At 43.2% G+C, this 27,665-nt stretch overlaps 1 protein-coding gene across 2 annotated transcripts in view; it reads left to right on the top strand.

Moving 5' to 3' along the window:
* Nucleotides 1-1,052: 1,052 nt before the first annotated feature.
* Nucleotides 1,053-27,665, top strand: part of rgs7b (regulator of G protein signaling 7b) — a 110,374-nt gene continuing 83,761 nt past the window's right edge. For both annotated transcript variants that reach the window (XM_020047221.3, XM_029120564.2), the window contains exons 1-2: nt 1,053-1,273; nt 2,039-2,151. In XM_020047221.3, coding sequence (XP_019902780.2) covers nt 2,074-2,151 — 78 coding nt within the window. In that variant the 5' untranslated portion in view covers nt 1,053-1,273; nt 2,039-2,073. The remainder of the gene's footprint in view (nt 1,274-2,038; nt 2,152-27,665) is intronic.

Here is a 27,665-nt window from a genome sequence, read left to right as displayed (position 1 = left end):
GTACTATTTGTGATGGCCTCTGGTCAAAGGGGGACCTGTAAGAAATTGAGTGCCATTTGGGACCAGGACAACTTCATGTCTTTGAGAGTCTTAACCCTTGAGTGACCAGCAGTCACTGTAGCTTTAGATGCATTAAACACAAGTGGATTTCCTTCTGAAGTGGTCCTCAGGTAATACGTGCTTTCCAAGAACTATAATTCCAAGAAGCCATTGTGTCATTAGTAACAACATCAGTATGAACTTCAGCTTCAGCAGAACATGAAAGTAAAACACTCCCCTGGGAGTGTCGTCATGGAGTGCGGTAGTTGTTGGCAGTTGAAATGGTCTAAGCTAAATCTTGACTTGAAGTGGTAATCTTGTTGCTTTCGGCGTGCATGCATGCAGAGCATAATCCTCTAAAGTAATATGTATCCTAATTATAGTTTCATAGATGATTGCCCTGAGGCTACATTATCAACATCCTCTTCCCAATCCTCAGGAGAATCAATTCACTATTTGTCTTTAATTCCATTGTGTTGGAAGGCTACATCTGTTGGTTTCAACTAGACGATACTATGATGTACACATTCAACAGACACAGCAGTCTTTAATTAAACTCTTCGTAACTCCCATGTGACATCTTTTTCATATATGATTCATTTGTGAACCCCAGGAAAATAGCTGGTGCTTCAACCGAAAGTAATGGGAATCTGAATAAATAATACATATGCATACTAAAAAGCCTATAGTCCACCATTTGCCATTTGAAGTGAGTGAATCCATTGGCTTCATCTTGATGTATTTTCAGTTAAACACCCTATATAATAGGCCATAAGCCTTGTGTTTTTGTTATATTGATTAAAAGGTGACATTAATTTCTTAATTTGTTGTACATTAAATGGCTGTGTGTAAAGAAAACAGGGAGGATGTTGACAGTTGCGTTTTAATTGTGCAGTTGCCAAGGCAGTCGAGATGTGGAATTTCTGGCACGTGATTGGCGGGGGTGCGGGTGGGGGGGCTTCCAAGCGCGTCCTTGTGAGGGTAGCGAGAGCCCTCCCGCTATCCTCGCGCTCTACCAGCCATCAGCTCTGTTCGAACAGCAGAGAGAAGGGATGAGAGGACGGGTAGAGCCAGCTACGGTCTGACGTTAAGCATCGATAGAAAGAGCGCCAGGTTTTACAGTTTTTCCAATGAATTATCACTATATTCCTTCGACTGCCAGCTGACAACTTGATCTGAGGGTCTCTATCGAAACACAGGATTCTGCTCACGGCAAGGGCTGTGGTCTGCTAAGGTACACCTTCAGTATCCCTCGATATTCAGATAGCTGCACATTTTGTTTGCTCCTCCTCGGACGTAGCCCTAGCTAGTGGAATAACAGATAGCTAGATAGCAATAGCTGCAGAGAGCTTGTCACCGTAGTGTAGCTATTGGAGCTGTCCCTGGTCCTGCAACCGCGAATGGCTCTGTTTAATTGCTGCATTCTTTTAAATAAAGCAAAAGCATATAGCCTACTGAATATATTATTGTAGGTAGTCCCCCGGGTTACGCTGTGCATGTTGATAAAGTAATTGTGTCCGTTTTTAATCGATAGGATACGGCCACCATTTATTTTAAAATAATGTGGCACCTCGTTCCTTGACGGTAAACGTCAGCTGATTTTTCATTTTCAGAAAATATAAGTATTTTGGGGCTGTGGTCCATCTATCTGCGCTACACTTAAGCAAAGACATTCGATGTATCTTCTACGTTTTTCACTGAATGATTCATTTGGCATGCTTTTATACCCAAACCTCGGTATTTATAACGATGCATACCCGCCGTTATTTTAACATGACATGAAACAGATGAGTGATTCGGTTGATCCGCGTTAGGTAAATGACTAGCTATCCATGACAGTATGTAACCGATTCAAAAAATGTTGGTCGAGTATCCCTGTTAGCTTGACACACTAACAAGGTGATAAGAGAACAGAGCTTCTGCAGCCCACGGCCGAGCTGATCACACTGACGACCAGTAAGCCAATATTTAGCAGTTCTTTCCCGTGTATCTCTTTCAGGAGTACTAAACACCGCCAGTAAATCATATTAAGCCATGGCGCAGACAAACAATTATGGACAGAGCAGCAATGGAGTTGCGGATGAATCACCCAACATGCTGGTCTACAGAAAGGTAACTCCTCTAATGGTTTTGACACCCCACAATGCTACCTAGCATACCGAGGGTCTCGTGATATCAATAGTGGTGGTCCATACATGACATTTTGAGTTGCGTTGTATCTTCTAGGTTCGGTCATGTCTCGGGTTTTGTTTGTCTCCTATACACACGCAAGTTTTTGAGGGATGTTGCTTGAAAATGATTTCATAATAAGGATTATGTTTTTCATTTGTAAAGTGCTTTCCATTCTGAATAAGGATAGAGCTGATTTAGCCAGTGACTCCCCACCCCAGGGTTTAGGTGGTGGCTGATGGTTTCACCAAATTGGCGTAGCCTTGAGGCATCTTGATTGACCTGTCTTGTTGCAGGTTGTGGCTGTTACATGTATCTGACCTAAAGCAAGTTTAAATTATCATGGCTTATTTTTGCTTACCTGCTAGGGGGTTTGACAGATATGCAGCATCTTTTTTTCAAACAGGTCATTGATTAAACGAAAGGTTACTGAGAAAGCTTCTTGATTTTTTTTTTTACCTAATACAAATTAGCCTTATGCATTCACGTTTAATGTTTTGGATTGCATGAGAAACTCCTGAACTCTTGCCAATCTGTTGACACAGAACCTAAATCCTAGACTGACTCTGAGGACACTATAGGTTGGTGTTAAATTATACTCAGAGGCTGCGTCCTAAATCCCACTCCATTTCCAGAATCGGAAGGATTGTGCTATGTAGGGAATAGGGTCCCATTTATTTGAGACGTAGCCATGGTGATGTGGGCTGTTCCATCAGCACTACAGGAGTGGGAGGTGATCTCATCGTCTATCTGTATGTCAATGAGCCATATGCAAATTAAGTGTGTCCTATGTTCTACTTATTCATTGCTTAGCCAATCAGTGTCCTCTTAGTAATCAGATGTTTCCATCCTTTTCTGGTTAGAATAAAGGAAACATAAACATATTATAACAAATGGTTTCCATTGCCTCTTACTACAACACAGACATTGGATGTTAGTAAGTTCCTATGTATTTTGAAGACAAATGGCTTGTTAAAGCAGTCCTGGGTTGAAATATATTTGTATTTGACTGCTATTAGACAGATTTCTGTTGTGTAGTGTTGTTTTAGTATTTATAATGCATAGCTCAAAACAATAACTTTTATTTCAGAAAATAAATTGGTAAAAATAAGATGTCTGTGTTTGCAAGACCCAGACATTTTATTCCTTCAGCAGTAGTAGTATTTTCATTAGGGGTGGGAGAAAATCGTTTCTTCCTCCTCCACATTGTATCGATACGCTGACATCAATAATGTGTTTTTTTTATTTACGCCAAATGCACGTTCTCTGAAGTCTGGTATCAGTATATATGAGTTGTGATTTACAGCACAAGAAATAATCTACCACGGACGTTTTCAAAGTGCTTTTGATGTTTAGTTTAACAGCTGTACCATATTAACCACGCGCAGCAGAAGCACCAACAAATGTGCACCACTTTACTGGCGGTGCACTGTAGCCTACCGGAGTGGCGCGTTGAAAGATTAATTCCCAGCACGACATACTTTCTACCTGACAATCTTCTGAAGTGATTTTGTCTGGGGTATTTACATAGTTTTGTTCACATGTGTGGTGGGGTTTCAATGTCAGTTGAGTGTACACTGCAACTGGTTGATAAGATGTCAAAATCACCAACGGTAGTCAGATTCAAGTTAGCTTCTCTCCCAAGTTCTGTTGTCTCCGTTACCAAGGTAACCTCCTTTCAGCGGAAGTTGAAAATGTCTGATCTCTGATATTTTGGCTTGTAGTCTCAGATTGCAAGATTTGTTTGGAAAATCGATTAGCAATATATCACGTTAATTCTCACTAGTTCATTGAACTACTTAATTCTTTAGTAAACGTTACACTGCATACACATACTTTATCTTTAGTGGTGTAAAGAGCTTTTAACTGCAATGTTAGTTTATAAAATAACTGTTTTTAGTGAACGTTTTATTGTCTTATTGGCTGTCATTTATAGAACAACCGCGTAGCAGAAGAGCTCTCTTCAGATGTGTTCAACAAACTGTGTTCGTAGTGTTCATCTGCTCAAATAAACGTTTTTAATTACATCAGTTGATTATTATGAGGTGTAGTGTGCTTATGTGTATGGTTATCCAAGAGAAATGTATTACAAATTAAAAAAGTGAATAAGGAATCAAATAACATCGCAAGATAAGTTCAAATCGCAAGATTGAGTACATCGTAAAACATAAACAACTGCAGTATTATCGTATCAGGATAATATCGTTTTATGTGGGCTCAGGCAATTCCCATCTGTATTTTTCTGTGGATATAAATACAAAATGTGTGTTATTGGTCCCAGAGTGCTTCAGTACTCTTCAGTGCAGGGGTCTGTTCTCTCTTTCCTGACTGGTTCAGGGGGCTGTTCTCTCTCCTGATGGGGCTGTTCTCTCTCTCCTGACTGATACAGGAGGCTGCCCTCTCTCTTGGCTGGGGGCTGCTCTCTCTCTTGACAAGGGGCTGCTCTCTCTCCTGATAGGGGGCTGCTCTCTCTCCTGACAGGAGGTTGTTCTCTCTGCTGACTGGTATGGGGGCTGTTCTCTCTCATCTGACTGGGACAGGGGGCTGCTCTCTCTCTCCTGACTGGTAGAGGGGGCTGTTCTCTCTGTTCTGACTGGTATGTGCAGCTGTTCTCTCTACTGACTGGTGCAGGGGGCTGTTCTCTCTCTGCTGACTGGTACAGAGGACTGTTTTCTCTCTCCTGACTGGTACAAGGGGCTGTTGTCTCTCTCCTAACTGGTACAGAGGGCTGTTCTCTCTCTTCATCTCTCTTTTCTGTCTGATGTAAACGGAGCTTGCCTTGGGCCATAGTGCATATCCTGTGTTGTGTATCATATCTCTTATTAAATTCCATCTCATAGGAATTCAGTGGTATATTGTTACAGGTCCAAAATCGTTAACACATTGTAAGATCAAAGACCAAACTCTTAGATGGCCAAACTATATGTTTTAATGACTGATGTTGGGCTGCTGGGACCTAACTGTGTGTCTGTTTTGAGACTGAACAGAGTGAACAGAGTGATCAACATTGGCATGACACAATGATTACCAGTCTGTAGCATGGTGTTCACCGACCCTGTCTTGTGCCTGCTGGGTTGTGAGTGTGAGATTATTTATGAATCAGCCATCTATAGCTGGAGTCCCTAAACGTCTGGGATCACAGCACATTCCTCCTCTCCCCGATTATCCTGGGAGGCCCTGTTTCTGGGTATTTCAGAGACTGCTCACCCTATTCCCCACAGGACACTGGTCTCAAGTACTCACATACTCTACCACTGAACAGTTTAGTTCCATGTGATTATCAGAGTGAGCCCTTGCCAATAACTGGCTTCATTTAAAGATCTGAGGTTAACCGTTTTGGTTCCCTAACGCCTCCTGGCCTCTCTGATGAACGTCCTTACTGTTGACCTTCATCAGCCTGCACCATATCCTGACAGTGGCCTAGATGACACCCTGTTCCTTACATAGTGCACACTATTCATTGTGAAGTGCACACTATTCCTTACTTAGTGCCCTACATCTGACCTGGGCCAATAGGGGTGCACTGTTGAGGGTAAAAGGGGGCCTTTTGGGACATAGCCTGTTTTTATTCTATGTATTCCTTCTACAGTTAGCTAAGAGGTGTCTGTGTCAAGGAGCAGTTATTACTTTGGAACTTTTAAATGGCAAATTTTAATTGGCTGGATTTAATTAGCTATATGTAAGTGAGCAGCAGCCACCATTCAGGAAACATTTGTTGGATTTGAACATGGCTGACTCCTGGATCACCTTAAAATAAATCTGTGTGAAAAAATAATGAATATGCTGTCATTGTGTAATGATAATGTACTTTCATAGTGTTGTAATAATGTAGCCTAATTGTGTTGTGATAATGTACTGACACTGTTATGATAATATTTGTAGGCCTATGTCATGTTGATGTTGGTGAGAGGATTGCTGTAATCTAGTAGCCTTTTGTGTAGTTACTGATGGTCTTTAACAAAAGAAAATAGACATAGAATGACAATATGCTTGTTTTAAATACAGGGATAGTGTTGTTATTTTATACCTTCCAGTCAATAACAAAGAAACACTTGGTTTAGTGATATAAAGTATCTGTTCAATGCTTATCTTTTGGGCTCTGCTAGTTGTTCAGGCACACTGTATCGACTTGGAAAAAGAACGGTGACAATATATTCCCTCTGATGTACTCCCAGTTATTCATCACAGCCTAGTACTTTTGGAAGCTTCGACAAACATGTCTGAATAATGCACTGTCAATCGGAGGAGTAGTAATGTATTTTTCATGTCCTTCCCATTTGTGCTCATCTGCTCTTCCAGCCCGTCCCCAGCATCGCTTCACATCAGGAGTCAGACAGAGCCACACTCTGGGCTCTGGATTCATTTATTCAAAATTTCTTTAACCACGACCCCTGAGTTCAGGAACCAGATTAGGTTGCTCTCTGTCTGCCTGCACCAGTTATCCCTCTATCCATCCCTTTGTCTTTCTCGTTCTGTTGGCCGGGGGGGGGGGTGGGGGGGGGGCTTTACTGAGAGTAACCTACTGTGACCCCGCCCATTCACCTCACGACCCAGCGGGTCTAGTGGTGATACCGCTTTTATACTTGATTCATTTAGTCACTCTTATCTAGAGCTACCTACTGTACACGCTTGTATGTGACCTTCCCTGAATGGAACTGGTGGCAATGACTGTGTGATTATGACAGTGATTCATCCCTCTCATAATGTTTCATTAATCCCCCCGCTGGTCACTAGACAGCAGCCGCAGGAGTGTCAACTCCCACACAGTTTATCTACTGTAAAAAAAAAAAGTTACTCATAACAAATGTAATATGCGGATCTCATCTGACTACCTTAAGATGTGGACTGACTGTAAGGACCTCTGGGTGAGAGCGCTGGCTGACTGATTTGCGTGTTAAATGAAGAAGCTTTGCTTCTGCTCGAGGAGTAACTGGAAGAGCTGCGCCCGTTTCAACGCCTGTTTACCACCGCGTGTGAAACTGTCTCCGGTAGGAGCTCCTGTACCTGTGAGCAGGCCCCTGTAAGACCTCTGTGATGTGTGTGGCCCGCAACCTTTAGCACGGATCTGAAAGAATAAAGAAATGAGGAAATAAAATGCAGAAAAACCAAACCAGATAGTACTGTACATTTGCTTTGATGAGCATGGATCATTTGAACCTTTACAGCTGTGTTGACATGAAAATCAAGGAGTTGCTGGTTAAATATTTGCACTAGGTAGATGTATGAAGAAAGAGAGAGAGGGGGAGAGAGAGAGAGAGGGGGGGGGGTGAGAGAAAGAGAGAGAGAGGGTGAGAGAGACATATTTCTGGGTCTCAGAAGAGCCGATAGATCTTTGGCTGTTAGAGGATCTGGTAAGGTTAATGGGTCCCTCATGAGCGTTTTCCATTGGAGGAGAAGAGTGAGCTGTCCAAATCAAGCTAATTAAAAGCAAGTCCCGGCTCTTCACTCATGTGGCTGTTACCGAGTCCACCCCCTGCTGCAGTGCAGGTAGTTACCCCGAATACTGTTGTGCTACAACTGCCACTATCTGTCCCTGAGGCTGAGGGCTCTCTGAGCTTATCTTCCACCTGCTGGACATCTGCGCCACCAGAGAACACAGAGACGCACAGGTAAAAGTTGTCACTGGTGGGGCGTGGATTTGCTAGAGACAGAATTTGACCAGACTGTCTTTGTTTTGTCCAAATGGGTTCAAACCCAAGTACCATGACGTGTGTTTCTGTTGGAAGACTTGAACCATAATCATCTGAGGGTAGCCTTCACATGTCGGCCGGTCTCATCTGACGAGGGAGTTCTCTTCTCCTCAGCATCTAAAGCAGGAGTTGTCTTCTCCTCTATCTAAAGCAGGAGTTCTCTTCTCCTCAGTATCTGAAGCAGGAGTTCCCATCTCTCTTCAGACTGAAGCCTTCTTCCTGTTCTCTCCTGGGTTTGTGCATGCAGCTGTACTTACTCAATCCCCAGCGGCTACTGAGCAGTGGAATATCATGATCAGGTCAAGGTACTCCCCTGTTATCTCAGAGATGGCTGCCCACCTGATACAAATATTTAAGTGAATCAAATATGTGTTACTTGTAAGCTTTCAGAAAGAGGGTGATGACGAAGAGGGGAGATGTGGAGATCTTTCTTTTTCTCCTCTTGTTTGTCTCTGGTTCTCTCCCAACAGAATATCTTTCTCTCTCTCTATCTCTCTCTTGACTAATCTTCTGTTTGATGTCTACTTGAGAACAACATCCAGTAGAAATAGAAAAGAAGCAGATATGCCAACTTGATTCTCCCAACATCCCACATCCTTGCCCTTAATCTTTTAAGCGTGCATTTAATATTTTGATGGAACCATATTTTTGATAAATGCTTCATGCCTGCAGGTGCTCTTATGCTTTCAATGGTTATCATAGAAGACTGAGTCATTTGTCCCTCATTAAATCTTGGTTTGTGTGGACCTAAAAGAAGCAGAGTGGAGGTGGATGGGCTTATTTGCTGGATTTTCCATGTGTGTATGTGTGTGAGTGTATGTGAAATGTGTCATCTGTGAGTTATTTGGAGACTAGCTGTCTGCCTGACTGTTTTTAGGTGGCTGTCAGCCTATCGGTTTTTAGAATGGGCCAGCCGATTATGGCTGATCTCAGCTCCGTACTGATCTGCTGATTAAGTTGTTCATAGGATGTATTCAATAGCTAAGTGTGTCACATTTTGGCTTAAACTATGAAACATATTATTATTATTATTTTTTTGCTATACATTTTTATGTGTCCCAAATCTATTCGAAGAAATATGTTTGAAAATGAAACACAGGGAAATATGCAAGTCTTTCCAAGAATACATGTTCACTTTAGTGTTAATTCACTTAGTATTGAATTATAATCAGCCTTTGAAAGCCACATCAGTGATGAGCACCATTACTAGAAGAATAGCCTTCTGTGCCTGGGAATCTGGACACAATAATGCCTTCACTAGTTTAGTAATGTAAATGAATGGAGGAAGACATTCTACACATTTTTGCAAATATTTGATTATATCTTTAATACTGAAGAAATGACACTTTGCTACAATGTAAAGTAGTGAGTGTACAGCTTGTATAACACTGTAAAATTGCTGTCCCCTCAAAATAACTCAACACACAGCCTTTAATGTCTAAACCGCTGGCAACAGAATTGAAAATGTCCAAATTGGGCCTAATTAGAAATTTTCCCTCCCCGGTGTCATGTGATTCATTAGTGTTACAAGGTCTCAGGTGTGAATGGGGAGCAGATGTGTTAAATTGGGTGTTATCGCTCTCACACTCCCTCATACTGGTCACTGGAAGTTCAACATGGCACCTCATGGCAAAGAATTGTTGCTCTACATAAAGATGGCCTAGGCTATAAGAAGATTGCCAAGACCCTGAAACTGAGCTTCAGCACGGTGTCCAAGACCATACAGTAGTTTAACAAGACAGGTTCCACTCCGAACAGGCCTCGCCATGGTCGACCAAAGAAGTTGACGGCACGTGCTCAGTGTCATATCCAGAGGTTGTCTTTGGTAAATAGACGTATGAGTGCTGCCAGCATTGCTGCAGAGGTTGAATGGGTGGGGGGTCAGCCTGTCAGTGCTCAGACCATATGCCGCACACTGCATCAAATTGGTCTGCATGGCTGTAGTCCCAGAAGGAAGCCTCTTCTAAAGATGATGCACAAGAAAGCCCGCAAACAGTTTTCTGAAGACGAGCAGAGTAAGGACTGTGGTCTGATGAAACCAAGATAAACGTATTTGGTTCAGGTGGTGTCAAGCGTGTGTGGCGGCAACCAGGTGAGAAGTACAAAGACAAGTGTGTCTTGCCTACAGTCAAGCATGGTGGTGGGAGTGTCATGGGCTGGGGCTGCATGAGTGCTGCCGGCACTGGGGAGCTACAGTTCATTGAGGGAAACATGAATGCCAACATGTACTGTGACATACTGAAGCAGAGCATGATCCCCTCCCTTCGGAGACTGGGCCACAGGGCAGTATTCCAACATGATAACGACCCCAAACACACCTCCAAGACGACCACTGCCTTGTTAAAGAAGTTGAGGGTAAAGGTGATGGACTGGCCAAGCATGTCTCCAGACTTAAACCCTATTGAGCATCCTCAAACGGAAGCTCCGTGATGTCGTCATGGAGGAGTGGAAGAGGACTCCAGTGGCAACCTGTGAAGCTCTGATGTACTCCATGCCCAAGAGTGTTAAGGCAGTGCTGGAAAATAATGGTGGCCACACAAAATATTGAAACTTTGGGCCCAATTTGGACATTTTCACTTAGGGGTGTACTCACTTTTGTTGCCAGCGGTTTAAACATTAATGGTTATGTGTTGAGTTATTTTGAGGAGCAGCAAATTTACACTGTTGTAATTTTAGCAAAGTGTCATTTCTTCAATGTTGTCACAAGAAAAGATATAATCAAATATTTACAAAAATGAGGGGTGTACTCACTTTTGTGAGATACTGTATGTTTCTCACAAAAGATAACATATGATTAAATATCGGCCAAACAAACACAAACATTTTGTCAGTAAAGCAGAATAATGCTAAAGAATGCACTGCTGAACAAGCACACAGTCAACCTCATGTAAATAATACCCACTGATTCTTGCTGGGAATAGCTTGGACTCTGATGCCTGACTCTTCTGGTCACGAAGCTGTCAGCCTGACGCTTTGTTTCATCTCCCTTAAACTCAATGGAGCATCCCTATAAAAAAACATGCTTCTCCTGAGCAGCGAACAAAAACGAACACATTATTAGTCACTGCATGAGGCAGACCGACCGACCTTTGACCCGGTCCCGAATAGGAGGTGTACCAATCGTAGCCAATCATATTTCTGTGTTCAGATGCCTGCAGTCTTACTACGCAGCGTCAGTTCAGCTGCCGTCTGTCTGTACCCCATCCATAGTCATGAGTCTGGCTGCTACACATCTGCATTTTCAACAGACTGCTTGTGTCCGCCCCTGCAGCTCGATATAGCACCGTTAGCCCTGTGCTACACCCCTCACGGTCCTCCCCACCCAGCGCTGTGCTACACCCCTCACGGTCCTCCCCACCCAGCGCTGTGCTACACCCCTCACGGTCCTCCCCACCCAGCGCTGTGCTACACCCCTCACGGTACTCCCCACCCAGCGCTGTGCTACACCCCTCACGGTCCTCCCCACCCAGCGCTGTGCTACACCCCTCACGGTCCTCCCCACCCAGCGCTGTGCTACACCCCTCACGGTCCTCCCCACCCAGCGCTGTGCTACACCCCTCACGGTCCTCCCCACCCAGCGCTGTGCTACACCCCTCACGGTCCTCCCCACCCAGCGCTGTGCTACACCCCTCACGGTCCTCCCCACCCAGCGCTGTGCTACACCCCTCACGGTCCTCCCCACCCAGCGCTGTGCTACACCCCTCACGGTACTCCCCACCCAGCGCTGTGCTACACCCCTCACGGTACTCCCCACCCAGCGCTGTGCTACACCCCTCACGGTACTCCCCACCCAGCGCTGTGCTACACCCCTCACGGTCCTCCCCACCCAGCGCTGTGCTACACCCCTCACGGTACTCCCCACCCAGCGCTGTCCACACTCTCCTGAGCATCTTCCTTGCCCGTCTGGGGTGGGGTGTTGGTAGTGTTTTAGTTTGAAGGTATGGGCTGCTGCTATGCTCTTCAATGGCAACACTTTTTGAGCAAGTTCCTTCCTTCTCTCACTCTCTATATTTCTCCCTCCCTCCCTCCCTCCCCCTCTCTCTGTCTCTTTCATCCTAAACTCCTTTGTCTCTACCACCCTTCACTCATTTATAGAGTCAACATTGCTCTGGCCTGCTTATGGTTTCAGACAGATGTCTCAATTATCTAGCTCAAAGAATTGAGGGATCCACTTCACTTAAAGTATGCTGGCCGTCAGTTACCTTTTCAAAGCCAGATATGGGAGGTCTGCACGGAAGTTAAGTGTATAATGCCGGGATCAGGGTGGTCTGTGGAAGATCAGGTTGGTCTGTGGAAGATCAGGTTGGTCTGTGGAAGATCAGGTTGGTCTGTGGAACATCAGGGTGGTCTGTGGAACATCAGGGTGGTCTGTGGAAGATCAGGTTGGTCTGTGGAAGATCAGTTTGGTCTGTGGAAGAAGAATCGACACAGAACCCCATGCCTCCTGGAAGCTGTGTGGATTTCAGAGCTAGCATATGTCCTGATTTCCCCTTTGACAGCCAGATAATCAATACCAGCCATATGAATAATACATCTGAAATGAATGGGAAAAAATTTAATATGGATCCCCTTTCAATAATTGAATGGAATAGTTAGTAATAATAGAACAATATTTATCAGTTTTTTTCTGTTAAGTGACAAGTTTGGGTGAGAGCTGTTAAGTATTAGTTTCTCATGATTTTCTTTTTCTAATATATTTTTAAAGCCACAAGAAATAATTACACACAAGTGTCAACATAATTGCCTTAATCTTTTTTTTAAACCAACAGAAAGACTGGTAATGTAACTATTACAAATGTATATTTTTAAATTTTTATTCAAAAAAAGTATATGTAATTAAAACACACATACACACACACACACAAAAAAGAAATGCCATGCTAATGCCATTAACTCTTCCCCCCTAAAAATGGTGAGGATTTGCAAAATGTAAAATTTTTTTTTTAAGTTAATCCATTTCCAGGAGAAACTAAGATTTAGAGAGTAAGTCATATACTAGCTAATAAGATTGCACCCACTATGGGGATTTAATTGAGGTGATAGTGATTGGCTGATGAATATTCTTGCACAGGGACACTTACACAAGTGTTTAATCCATTTAATGAACCAATCTCCCATAATTCATCTCTGCGGGATGACAAAAAGGTAGGACCATTCTACTTGGTCAAAGGCCTTCCTCATGTCAATAGAAATAATGACATGGTCCACACTGGATAACCTCTTGCGAAAATAATATATTAAAGAGGTGCCTAAAATAAAATTCTCTGTGTCCCGTGGTGCGTAATCTGGTTTTGGGGATGGTGAGAGGAGTTAAGACAGCAGGTAGGTGAGAATGTTTAGTAAGTTTGATGTCATCCAGTTTTTTGATGTTCTGGAGACTCGGCTCAGAGACCGAGAGGAGAGGTAAGGGGTGGACCTGGTGTGGACGGGTTATGCCGTGTATACCGAGAGTGTGGTGGCGGATGATCTGGCACAGGGGAAGCAGGTAAATGACAAACAGGACCAAACCTTGGTTGACAGGTGCTGGGGGCGGTTTGGAGTCTCCAAATGACACTGTCACGGGGGGCACAGCGAAGACAGGAGGCCCATGGTGGGTGCACCAGCCTGAGGGCGTATTTGCAATAGAATGCTAATTCATTACTTAAAAATCAAACAATGTGATTTTCTGGATTTTTGTTTTAGATTCCGTCACTCACAGTTGAAGAGTACCTATGATAAAATCTACAGACTTCTACATGCTTTGTAAGTGGGAAAACCTGCAAAATCGGCAGTGCATCAAATACTTGTTCTCGCCACTGTAGGTAATGGTTGGTCACATGACACTGTGACACTGGATGGCAACTTCCCAGTCCGGGATTTCATGTAGAAAGAGGAGGTTGGAGCTGAGTCTGTTTTTAGCCTTAATGACCTGTATTTGTGGCCTTTATGACCTGTATTTGTAGCCTCTATGACCTGTATTTGTAGCCTGTAATTCTTCCAGATCTTTGCCTTTTGTATAGCTGCAATAACAGCCTCACCCAGAGTAGGTGGCGGTGCTCCATTAACACAGTTGAGAGAACAGCATGCATTTTTTGGTAGATTTCATCTGGGAATACGTCTGTCCCTGGTGTCTTTAAGGTTTTAATAGTTTCTTGTATTTCTCAGAGAAAGATTCAGGAACGTGTTTGTCAAGACAAGATGCCGGAAGAGATCCACCTCACTTGAAATGTTTTAGAACATGTTAGCTTGTGTAACATTAGCTTTTGTGCAGTAGTTAATAGGCCCAACTCATTAACAACGCAGAACGTCTGTGTTTTTCCCTTATGTATTTGCAGTGCTTAATTGCCCTGATATTACAGAACCAGAGGTATGAGATAACAGTGCAAAGTAGTATATTTAAATAGTGTATATTCAATTGTATACTGAGTGAGCATACATATAATGAAAAAAAATATTTTACTGGACAGATCCCGGTGGTCATGCTTAACAGAGGGAGGGACAGAGCTGTTCCTCTGCTCTCTTTTCATTGTAACAGACCGAAATGTAAAGGTGATGCCAGCTTCCAAATGACGGCAAAATCACATAGCACCACATTATTCCTGCATCATGCACAAATGCATTTTTTTTACCCATACGACCACAGGAAGTGAAATATGACTTGATATTAAAAAGCACTCAACCCATTAATATTAACAAGGCAAGCCTATCGATACACTTTGCTACTTATAAAGCTGGCCTACTGGTTACACCCCAAGCGGGACAAGGCAATTTATGACTTGTGAAAGGGTTGAATAAAATGTGTTGACAGTGCTAAATAAAACTTTCAACATGGACTCACTCATAGACTTGAACTTAGCTGTATGTGTTTTACAGTCTCTCCCTCCAGTAATGGTTTGTAGGTGTTTTTAAATTCTGCTGTGCATGCGTCAAAGCAGCAGACACTAAGCTAACATAGCAGGCGTGATCCAAACTATCCGATTGGCCAGTGGTACACAGGACAGTGATTTCAAATGGTCAACGACTTTGCCTCTCTTAACTGCTTGATTCACGCCCCTCACATTCCAGGAGGTTAAAACCCTTCCCTCCTATCGCTTGTAGTTTTCAAGGGGTCTTGCATAACAAACGGCTATGTAAGGAGATGTGAATCCACTTTAGATGTTTAGAGACCAAATGTATTGCCCCACCCCTCCAACATCCTCCCCCAACAACCTCTGGAATCAACTACTCACCCCCCCCAGCTCTGACCTTATCCCATGATTCTATCTGTTGCATGAACCCATAATGAAGATGTTGCCTTGGCACTAATGTATTCATCTGTGTCAGGAATATCGCTTGCCTACTGGTTACAAAAATAAAATATTGTTTATTGTGCTAAATATTATTTAGAAGGTACTGTTGGGTCAAAAACTATTCAGTAAGGAAGAAATGACAATAGACTCCTTCATGGGGGGAATGGGCACCTAATATGTTTTAATTCCCACGATTCATTCATTTTAAGAAAAGTGTTATCTTCTCTGATATTCTCTTTTGTCAGCTACATGTGATTGTCGAAAGGAAATTGTCTTTCTAAACAGTCACAGGGAATTCTAACATTGTTCTGTTTTCATATTTTTTTTTACAACACAAATAGACTGGAATTAATTACTTTGACCAGAATAAGCCATATACGTTTTTCCTCAGATATCTCCCCTCCCCAATTTAGTAATATCAAATTGTACCTATAATCCTGACTTGTCACAGCAATTCCCAAATGGTTCAGGAGAGTTGAAGATCATGGGCATGTCCACCCTGTTACCTACTGTATCTAGTATAGTGCCCTACTTTGATTCAGGTTTGACAAAAACCCATGTGACACAAATCCCTTTCAAGTCCTGGTAATGATATTAGCATTTGAACATGCATCATGTTCAGATAATTTTGAAAGTAAAATCTTTTGTGAAGATTGAACATGATGAGAGAATTGAGAGAGCAATTTCTTCCCAGAAATGCCCAAAAATCACTACCAATATTATCAATTTTCACACATCCTCTTAAAATCACTTCTTAAAATCACGTCCCTGCATTTTGTTTTGCTTCACAGAAACCCAAAGCTTCAAAATACATTTTAGGATTTGAACATGATGTGAAAATTGTTAATATTGAGGCTAGGTTTATATGGGATTTGTACCACAACTGCCATTTGTCTGAGAGACAGGTTAGGTGTTAAGGACACCAGGGTCATGTTGTAATTTTGGAGAACTGTCCCTTTAGGTGTTCACACATGGCCTGTAATGATTCAGTAGTCAGGCTGTTGTGTCGTTATTGCCTCACGTTGTTTTCTGGCCTGGCATTACTACACCCCATGGATTTAAAGCCGCGGAGTTGGTGTACTCCTAGGCTCGTGTTTTGTGTGTCAGTTGAGTCAGTAGGCTGCTGTGTCCTTGTCCTGTCATTCTGTCATTCCCTTGTCTAGACAGTTGGAGGACACTGTGGGCTGGCGGGGAAAGGGGGCAGGGGGAGGGCTTGTTGTTCGATTTAATCCCCCAGCCTGGGCTAATATTGTGTTATGACTTGTCTGTTGACAGGTCAAACAATTAATTATCATATATATATACACAATGTTCTGTGGCATCAAAACAGCATCCATTAGTATTTAAGATATGTTCAGTGAGGGCTGACTTTCATGTGAACAAAAACTCTCTCCTCTCTTCTCTTTCTTCATATATCCCTTTCTCTCCCTTTTTCTATTTCTCTCCCTGTTCTCACTCTGTTCATTGCAGTCTCTTCCCCTCTCCTCTCACCTCCCCTCCCACCTCCTCCCCTCTCCTCCATAACCCTGCGTGGACAGCACCGCCCCAGCAGCCCACAGAAAGAGACCTAGATAAACAGGGGGGAAAAGAGCAGGATTCTTTCATAGCAGGAAATGGACAAAATGTGCTGAGTCATTTTCATTTAGATTGTCACGTTATTCATTATTCCTCTGCATGAAACGTTATTCTCTTGCGCTAGGCATGTCTTTTCATTTCATGTCCCGGGGCGTTTTCAGGCTGTGGAGCAGCAAGCATCTTAACATCAGTGTGCAATTCTATGATGGGGCAGTAGGACCCACTGTTACCTGGGAAAATAACTGCCTAAAATATCCTTGCACCCTCTTTGACAACTTATACCCTCCTGCCTCCTGTATAACATCTTATATCCTCCTGCCTCCTTTAAGACATCTTATATCCTCCTGCCTCTTGTATGACATCCTATATCCTTCTGCCTTGTGTATGACATCCTTTATCCTCCTGCCTCCTGTATGACATCCTTTATCCTCCTGCCTCCTGTATGACATCCTATATCCTCCTGCCTCCTGTATGACAGCCTATATCCTCCTGCCTCCTGTATGACAGCCTATATCCTCCTGCCTACTGTATGACATCCTATATCCTCCTGCCTCCTGTATGACATCATATATCCTCCTGCCTCCTGTATGACAGCCTATATCCTCCTGCCTCCTGTATGACATCCTATATCCTCCTTTGTTCGCTTTGACATCTTATATCTTTCTGCATCCTATATGACATCTTATATCCTCATGCATCCTATATGACATCTTATATCTTCCTGGGCATGGTGACATTGCTGATCTCCTTTCTGTCTCCTTCTCGCTTCCTTTCTCTCTTTTTCCCTCTGACGTATTGTGTATATCCAGACGTCAGTGTTGACACCATCATATTTCCAGCGAACCACCATCCATCCTTCCTTCCCACCTTTTATCCCCCCCACCCCCCTACCCCCTCTATCCCTACAACCCCCCCATTCATCTGTTTCCTTCTGTTCCTCCTTTCCTCCCTTGTTCTATTCCTACTGTTCTTCTCTTGTCATTGGCCTGCCTCTGTGGCTGTCTTCCGAATAGCAACAACAGAATACATAATGTGAGAATATGACAATGACTTGGCGGGGGGGGGGGGGGGGGGCTGGGTTCACAGTGTCAAAGTCAGTGGAGAGATCTAGGAGGAGGAGAACAGAGGAGCTGGGGCAGTGTGATGAGGCTCTGTGATGCAGAGGAGAGCGTCTGTTTTGGAGTGACCTGTCTTGAAGCCTGGTTAGGGCTGAGGACATCGTTATGGCAGAGATAACAGGAGAGTTCTTCTGAGTCGGCATGCACAGTTGTCTTGGAATAATAATGTTTTTGTAAAGGAGAGCGCTTTTGGACAGATCGAGAGACGGTACACAGCCAGTGTACCGTCTCCATCTTCCCTCTGTGTGGAATACTTTGTCAGTCACTTTTAAATGAGGGTTGGAGACATCCACACCTTGTTCACTCAGACCATTAAATCCACTGGTCCCTCACACACTGAGCTCATCTAGGTATAAGCCTCTTCTGCCCTGCTCTTTCCAACTAGTAATGTTCACATGCCCCTGAAACCTGCCCCCGCGACCCCATCCTCTCCTCCCTTCTCCAAACCCTCTCTGGAGACCTTCTCCCAGTCCTCACTTCTCTTACTAACTCGTCTCTGAACACTGGCTGTGTACCGTCTCTCGATCTGTCCAAAAGCGCTCTCCTTTACAAAAACATTATTATTCCAAGACAACTGTGCATGCCGACTCAGAAGAACTCTCCTGTTATCTCTGCCATAACGATGTCCTCAGCCCTAACCAGGCTTCAAGACAGGTCACTCCAAAACAGACGCTCTCCTCTGCATCACAGAGCCTCATCACACTGCCCCAGCTCCTCTGTTCTCCTCCTCCTAGATCTCTCCACTGACTTTGACACTGTGAACCCAGCCCCCCCCCCCCCCCCCCCCCCCCCACCCGCCAAGTCATTGTCATATTCTCACATTATGTATTCTGTTGTTGCTATTCGGAAGACAGCCACAGAGGCAGGCCAATGACAAGAGAAAGCAGACAATTCAGGAGAAACTATAAGGTTTTTGGGTTTTGATGATGCAGAGAGAGAGAGGACGAGAATGTGGTGAGGATGGAGTGAAAGGAAGATAAAGAGGTCTGAAAATCCCCACAAGCAGAGTAAAATTAGGAACATTTGATCAAGAGAAAAGGTTTTTTCCGGATTAAGGTTCATATTTAGTTGAAGTTGGGGTTACAGTTAGAGGTTTGGGTTAGTTTAGGGACAAGTGGTAAGGTTTAGTGTTAAGTTGAGTGTGTTTGGGTCAAAGTTCAGTTAAGGGTGGCACGATGGCCTAGAGGTTGGAGTATCTGACCAGTAACTGAAAGGTTGCTTGATCCAAAGTGTGAGCCGGCCAAGTGACAAGCGTCATTCTTTCAAAATTGCTGCCTGGCCGGTAAATAGAATGTGCTCACAGACCAACTGGCCATGTATAGTAAAGGTTTGCTAAAAACTTTTAATCTCCCTACAAGGATGGACATTGCTAAAATAGTGTGTATGTTTATGTGTTTGTGTGCACGCAACTTAATGGGCCCTTAATAGCTGAGTAGTGGACACACATCATCTAGGCCAGTCAGCTTGCTCTTATTATAACATCATTTATCCTTAAAGCATTGCTACAATCCTCTCAGTGGGATAATCATTTATATTGATTTAACAAATCCATAGTGATTACACTTTATCCTGAAATGTACTACCGTTGTCTTCTTTCACGCAAGGCTATTTCTGTAGCCGACTCTTGTTCACTTGTGTGAGCGTGTGTGTGTGTGTGTGTGTGTTTGTTTGTGAATGTGTGTGTGCGTGTGCGTGTGTGTGTTTGTGTTGGAGAGGTGCAGCTGAGTAAGACACTGGGCCATTTTCCCATGTCGATATCACAGCCTACTAATGGCATCAACATGCCATAACCTCACGCCTGAGCGATTATCCATCACCCAGGTATGTGTATATTTCTGTTTGTTAATGTTTTAACAACGTAACAATCCATGACTTAAAGGTTTCCACATTTCGGAAAAACAAATTCAACGTGCGAACCGCACCTTCACATCCCTTTCAGATTGCAGTCAGCTCCTACACTGGGCGTGTCGCCTGGGCGTGTCGCCTAATTCACGTGTACATTTGTGGGTCAATGGCATGACGTGCATTTTTTGTGTCCGAAGCCATTATTTTAAATATTATTATGCAAAATTATTCTATGATATAGACTTTGAGGAGCCAATTTATTTAATTTAAATATAATAAATGATTAGATTTTTGATATTCCAATGCCCCAAAATGTCAGGTGGTGCAACTGTCCGAACCATAGACGCAGAGAACAAAATTGTAGTTAAAATTGTATTACTCAATAAAATTCATATATAAATAGTTTTGTATATTTTTATGTTAAATTGCTTACTGATTGTTAAAACTTGTGAAACAGTGCTGTGTTAGATGCATTACATTTTTTCAAAAAACTTTAGTCCGAAAAATGCGAAATGTTAAATAGCGCAACCAGCAAAAAAAAGCATTTTTATGTAATATCACTTTAACAAAACCATGAACAGGATATGGAATCACATAAGAGGACCCCAAATGACCCCTATGCTGCAGTTACAAGGTTTGCAATTCTTTAACAAATGTTTGATTATTTGACATTTTTGAGCCAGGCTGAGGTTGGGTCAAGTTACCATGTCAGGTGGTATGACTCCTGGTAAACTAAGAAACAGCCTTTAGTGTTTCATTAAAATAATGATTTTGAATGATATATCATTTGAAATTATATTATTTGTAAATTGTTCCAAGCTTTAAAATAAAACATAATAAAATGCATGAACTTTTTTGGTGATAATCAGTTGTTATTGAGCCATGGCCCAACCAGACAGGTGGCGTAACCAGTCATGGTCAGATGGTACAACCAGCAAATGTACATTTAAAAACATCAATTTTCATTGCAACTGTAAAGTTGAATCATAAAATTAACTTTAATAACTTAAGTAATGTATACAAATACTTCTTACAGTTAAATCTTTTTTTTTGTTCTCTCTATGGGAAGAAGTTTAAAAACATAAATAAGTGTCAGTTTACAAGAAATGTAATAGAAGTGCCATATATAAAGACCTTAAAGGGAAATGTATTATATGATATGTATTTTAAACAGTATAATGATTCATTTGTACTTATTTTCAGTTGTAGGAAATACATTAACAGTTTATTATTTAATTTTCAAGTATGGTTGCTCCACCTGACATTTCTTGGGTGGTGAATTCAGAATAACCACGTTGTGTTTTTATGTTGAGCTTCCCTTCCCTTGGCTCTTTAAACAAAAATGTGTTTAAGAGGCACCTTGCAAAATCCAACCAAATGTTGCTCTTTTTGTTACATTTACAAATTCACATCTTAATGCAATTTAGTCAAGTAAATAGATGCGTAAATGAAAGTACGTAACATGAGAAATGGGAGTCTTGGCAGGAGCTGTATGGGATTTTGGCACCTCTCCGTCCTGGTGAGTGGAACAGGGAGGTGGGCGGTTCTTGCCTCCGACAGGCGGCCAGTCTTAGATTGAGGACTTGAAGAGGGGGACTACTGAATCCAGGCAATGCTGCTCGCTTCACTCCCTAGATGTTTACAGTGCCAGCGTAGGTAGTACATCTGTTTATCTCACTGTGCCCCAGATGGTGAAGCAACTCAGTTTCTGCAGAGAATAGATTAAACAACATGCCACTAACTGTAGATAATGTAATGAATAGAAGTCTTGGAGCGTGGTTGCTCATGGATAATGTCAGGGTAGATACGGTAGGCTTCTCTGGGGCTTCTTGTGTATGTCAGATTGAAATATGTAATTAACATATATGATAATGTATTAAAAAAATATATGTTTAGCCTTTTAATATACACTCACCTAAAGGATTATTAGGAACACCTGTTCAATTTCTCATTAATGCAATTATTTAATCAACCAATCACATGGCAGTTGCTTCAATGCATTTAGGGTTGTAGTCCTGGTCAAGACAATGTCCTGAACTCCAAACTGAATTTCAGAATGGGGAGGAAAGGTGATTTAAGCAATTTTGAGCGTGTCATGGTTGTTGGTGCCAGACGGGCCGGTCTGAGTATTTCACAATCTGCTCAGTTACTCGGATTTTCACGCACAACCATTTCTAGGGTTAACAAAGAATGGTGTGAAAAGGGAAAAACATCCAGTATGCGGCAGTCCTGTGGGCGAAAATCCCTTGTTGATGCTAGAGGTCAGAGGAGAATGGGCCGACTGATTCAAGCTGATAGAAGAGCAACTTTGACTGAAATAACCACTCGTTACAACCGAGGTATGCAGCAAAGCATTTGTGAAGCCACAACACGCACAACCTTGAGTCGGATGGGCTACAACAGCAGAAGACCCCACCGGCTACCACTGATCTCCACTACAAATAGGAAAAAGAGGCTACAATTTGCACTAGCAAAATTGGACAGTTGAAGACTGGAAGAATGTTGCCTGGTCTGATGAGTCTCGATTTCTGTTGAGACATTCAGATGGTAGAGTTAGAATTTGGCGTAAACAGAATGAGAACATGGATCCATCATGCCTTGTTACCACTGTGCAGGCTGGTGGTGGTGGTGCAATGGTGTGGGGGATGTTTTCTTGGCACACTTTAGGCCCCTTAGTGCCAATTGGGCATGGTTTAAATGCCACGGCCTACCTGAGCATTGTTTCTGACCATGTCCATCCCTTTATGACCACCATGTACCCATCCTCTGATGGCTACTTCCAGCAGGATAATGCACCATGTCACAAAGCTCGAATAATTTCAAATTGGTTTCTTGAACATGACAATGAGTTCACTGTCCTGAAATGGCCCCCACAGTCACCAGATCTCAACCCAATAGAGCATATTTGGGATGTGGTGGAACAGGAGCTTCGTGCCCTGGATGTGCATCCCACAAATCTCCATCAACTGCAAGAGGCTATCCTATCAATGTGGGCCAACATTTCTAAAGAATGCTTTCAGCACCTTGTTGAATCAATGCCACATAGAATTAAGGCAGTTCTGAAGGCGAAAGGGGGTCAAACACAGTATTAGTATGGTGTTCCTAATAATCCTTTAGGTGAGTGTATATGGCCATATATTAGATTTCCATATGGGGACATAAACAAACCTGCCTTTATGACATAAACAAACATGCCTCTATGACATAAACAAACATGTCTCTATGACATAAACAAAATCCCATTTCTTGGAGATGGTGGTATGAAAACAGGTTACAGTGGCTGTGGAAGTGTCACCATATTGCTTATCCCAGTAAGATCTACACTGGTGCATATGGTGCAGGTCAGAGGTTGGGTGGAATTGCATGTGGGTGTTCCATACCTTATACAAAGAAATCTAACATTCATTAGTATATGAATCAGCTTTCACATTATCAGAATATATTTTTTTAAACTAATGATCAACACACTTTTTATAATGGACTTTAGTAGATTTGTTGCTAACAGATCGCTGAGCAAAAACATGGGTACTTTTGTTGATTTTAATGTAAAAAAATAAATAATGGGGCATACTATGATTTTGACGTAAAAAAAAAAGAAAAACTTGTTTAAACATAGAATCTTACATAGTAACATATTCCCTTGGGCTATAAAGCTAAACATATGTGCAATGTCTTGACTTGACTAATGCTTGTTGAGAATTGCATTCTCGTAATTTCTCCTTGTTCTGTTGAATTTCTGTTTACTTTTGGTCTATTCTGAGTTGGGGGCTTAGTGAAAAGCTGATGGACATTTAAATACTTTTTACTGACAAAAGGTTCAGATAAGGTGAACTTTTAATGTACTGAATGTGTCCCTCTATCATCAGTAACCCAATGATGGATGAGCCTTGATGGAAGGGAGGATGGACATGTATTTATCTGTGTGTGGTCCTTCACGAATGATCTTCACCTTTATTTGAGTGTTGCAAGCTGTGGGCATGTTCCGTAACCCCATCTGTGACATATCTCTTTATCTGTGACGGAGAGAGAGAAAAAGCACAGAGCTTAATGGAGACCCGGCTAGGACTCCTGTTGCTCTGTGGTTGGTCCGAGGGTGATAGTGTCTGAAAGAGGATGAAGATAATCACATAGAAACAAAAATGGTATCTGTTATTAAACACAGCAATGCTACATATATAAAAGCCTATTGGCTTTTTAAATTCAAAAACCAGGAAGCTGCCTCAATGTTTCAGTCTTTTTTTGCTGCGCAACACCCACAAACCCAAATGAAAAGGTGGCACGAAATATTCCTGACAAACTGTTTCTATCCTCCATACTAAAACAAGAAGGTCACGGATGATTGTGTTATTGGTTGTGTCATCAGTCGCTTGTCTGAAAACTGTCACCGGCTGTTTTTCTCACAAATTTAACCCAGCCCTGTTTCCAGTTCCAAGGGAATGGAATCAAACAAGTACCGACATGGCTAGTTTGCGATGGTTCTTGCTCGGCTTGAATTGGTTCCACTACAGGAATTGGGTCAGAGCATGGGGACAGGGGGACGTTTGACATGAAATGCCAGTCTTAGCTGTCAGGGGTCCATTTTACAACTTTCTATCAACAACTAATTATAGCCAGTGCACAGTGGTAGTTGGACTACATTATTTGAATGGAATAGTGACCTTCAATTTGAAACATTTATCACCCCTTCAAAACTGGCTGTCTGTATACATTACCTTCCGCAGATTCATAGTTTTCTTGTCTTATGACAGCAAACCACGGTTGACCAACTCATCAACCAAAATATCTGACCTATCATACCATCATAACGAGGTTCATATTAATTCTCGTTTGCTAATTCCTATTTCTGTGGTTCTGTCAGTGGATTGTGGAGCATTAGACGCAGTGTCTATAGGCGTTAGACAATTAGAGGTTATAGATAGCTGTTTACATGACTTTCTATTGTGCTGTCCATACTACCAGTAATGTGTGATCCCTGAAGAAACCTCTTGCTGTGAGGATGTCAGTTTAGTTTCCATCCGCTGCACCTGTTACCATAACAACAGATAAAATACTCTGCATCCCAAATGGCACACTGTGAAGTAAAGGCTTTGGTCCGATGTGGCACACTTTATTATAACTACAGTGGTATTTGGGCCACACCCATAAAATCCACACCTGTTTCTGGTTGTTGAGCCAAACACCAAAGAGGAACAAAGAGAAGGCTTTTCATAGGTTCTTTTAAGTGTCTGCGGTAAGCAAACAATGCTTGGTCTTGTTCTGTCGCCAACCGCAAGAGCCGTCAGCTGGTGCTGACGAGGCTGGATCGTGTAGGGAACAGGGTCCGATTTGGGACCGGGCCCTATGAGTGGAATGTTTGTGGAGAGAATCTGAACACTGAATGAACTGACAAAAGCACAGCCCGGGAATGTGGCTGCCGGAGCATGAGAACTGTGGTTTTATTCAGAGGATTAGCGTCACTTTATTGGTCAATTACACTCTTCTGCCCGACTTCCGCTTTTAACCCCTCCCCTGGAAGACATGCGTACACGGATTGGCTGACGTCCCCTCGGAGGGGGCGCATGACAGAGTGGTTGTTATTAGTCTGAACAGTCAGATAGCCGGAGCAGGAATGACTAGAAGCTTCCATGCGGCCAGTTGTGGGTGGCGTGTTTCGGCTCTTTTTCTCTGTCTTGGTTTGACGTCACGTCACGACTGATGTAGCAAAAAATTGTATCGCAAGCTAGCAAACCAACGACTGTACAGATACGTTTGAGAACCAACGAGGGGCTATTGTGCAAATGCATTTTTGCTGAACCACTGTAAATGTTTGGATTGCCTAGCGACTGTGGGATCTTGTGGATCACATTTTGGTTTTCTGCTTGGTTCTACACCCCCCAGCCGTTCACACAACCAATCCGTCTTATCACAGACAGCAAATGGAGAAGTGCTGGGGGTTACCACGCTGGGTGCCGAGCGAGCTGTTGTTGTGGGCGGTTAAAGTGGCCACAACAGCCAGCAACGGCATGATGATTGGATACCAGCAACCCTCCTGTGACAAGCGGACGTTCCACCACGCAAAACCAAATACTCTCAGGCGAGCTTTCCACCACGCAAAACCAAACGCTCTCAGGCGAGCTTTCCACCACGCAAAACCAAACGCTCTCAGGCGAGCTTTCCACCACGCAAAACCAAACACTCTCAGGCGAGCTTTCCACCATGCAAAACCAAACGCTCTCAGGCGAGCTTTCCACCACGCAAAACCAAATACTCTCAGGCGAGCTTTCCACCATGCAAAACCAAACACTCTCAGGCGAGCTTTCCACCACACAAAACCAAATACTCCCAGGCGGAATTTCCACCAAACTAAACCAAGTGCTCTCAATTCTTAGATCTGGTCAGTGGACAAACTCACCATCCTATTGGACCCGGGTGCCCTACAGTGGTACTTCATTTTAATTCACTCTTACAAAGTGAGCGTAGGGGGTGTTTTCTGTTTGCAGTGGGATGCCGGTCAGGCCACTGCACTACTCGATGGTACATCAATCTCCCTGTGTGAGATGGCTGGGCGTGTCTTGTCTGACCGGGCCTGTGCTACGGCGTTCAGACCATAGCTGTGGTAGTGGGCCTAGAGTGGGAGGCTCAGTCAGTTTGGGACTGTGATCGTCAACTGGGGGCACTGAACCAATTGGAGAGCAATCTGTTAGAGTCACATGTCATATGTTGCCTATCAGGCCCTCAGCACAACACCTAGTGCTGGAGGGATGGACGTATGCTTCCCAAATGCCCACCCATTCTGTGTTCTAGTTTTTTACACGGAGCCCCTAGCTCCCGGTTCAGAAGTAGTACACAATAAATGTGTTACTTTGTGATTTGGGACGAAGCTGTGAGGATTTTTTGGGGGGTGTGACATTGGGCAAGGTCACTTTTATTGCAGGCACAACTGTCTCATCTCCCTTCACAGTCAGTGAGCAGAGCCCTTGAGGGAGTGGAGACAGGAGGGAGAGGGGATGACTGGCTGGCTGTCTGGCTGCTCATTCAATTAGAGGGGTTAGACCAGGTTCTCTCAGCAGAGGAGGTTCTGTCAGCAAAAAAGGTTCTGTAAGCAGGAGGGTGACGACATACTGTAGGATGACTGACAACATACTGTAGGATGACTGACAACATACTGTAGGATGACTGACAACATACTGTAGGGACGAGTGACCACATACTGTAGGATGACTGACAACATACTGTAGGGTGACTGACAACATACTGTAGGGTGACTGACAACATACTGTAGGGACGAGTGACCACATACTGTAGGATGACTGACAACATACTGTAGGGTGACTGACAACATACTGTAGGGTGACTGACAACATACTGTAGGATGACTGACCACATGCTGTAGGATGACTGACAACATACCGTAGGATGACTGACAACATACTGTAGGGTGACTGACAACATACTGTAGGATGACTGACAACATGCTGTAGGATGACTGACCACATGCTGTAGGATGACTGACCACATACTGTAGGATGACTGACAACATGCTGTAGGATGACTGACAACATGCTGTAGGATGACTGACCACATGCTGTAGGATGACTGACAACATGCTGTAGGATGACTGACAACATGCTGTAGGATGTCTGACAACATGCTGTAGGATGTCTGACAACATGCTGTAGGATGTCTGACAACATGCTGTAGGATGTCTGACAACATGCTGTAGGATGACTGACAACATGCTGTAGGATGTCTGACAACATGCTGTAGGATGACTGACAACATACTGTGGGATGACTGACAACATGCTGTAGGATGTCTGACAACATGCTGTAGGATGTCTGACAACATGCTGTAGGATGTCTGACAACATGCTGTAGGATGACTGACAACATGCTGTAGGATGTCTGACAACATGCTGTAGGATGACTGACAACATACTGTGGGATGACTGACAACATGCTGTAGGATGTCTGACAACATGC

The sequence above is a fragment of the Esox lucius genome, chromosome 6 (genome assembly GCF_011004845.1).
Source record: "Esox lucius isolate fEsoLuc1 chromosome 6, fEsoLuc1.pri, whole genome shotgun sequence".
NCBI classification, from domain to species: domain Eukaryota; kingdom Metazoa; phylum Chordata; class Actinopteri; order Esociformes; family Esocidae; genus Esox; species Esox lucius.
Note: the sequence above shows the minus strand (reverse complement) of the source record. Positions and strands in the feature narration are given on the sequence as shown.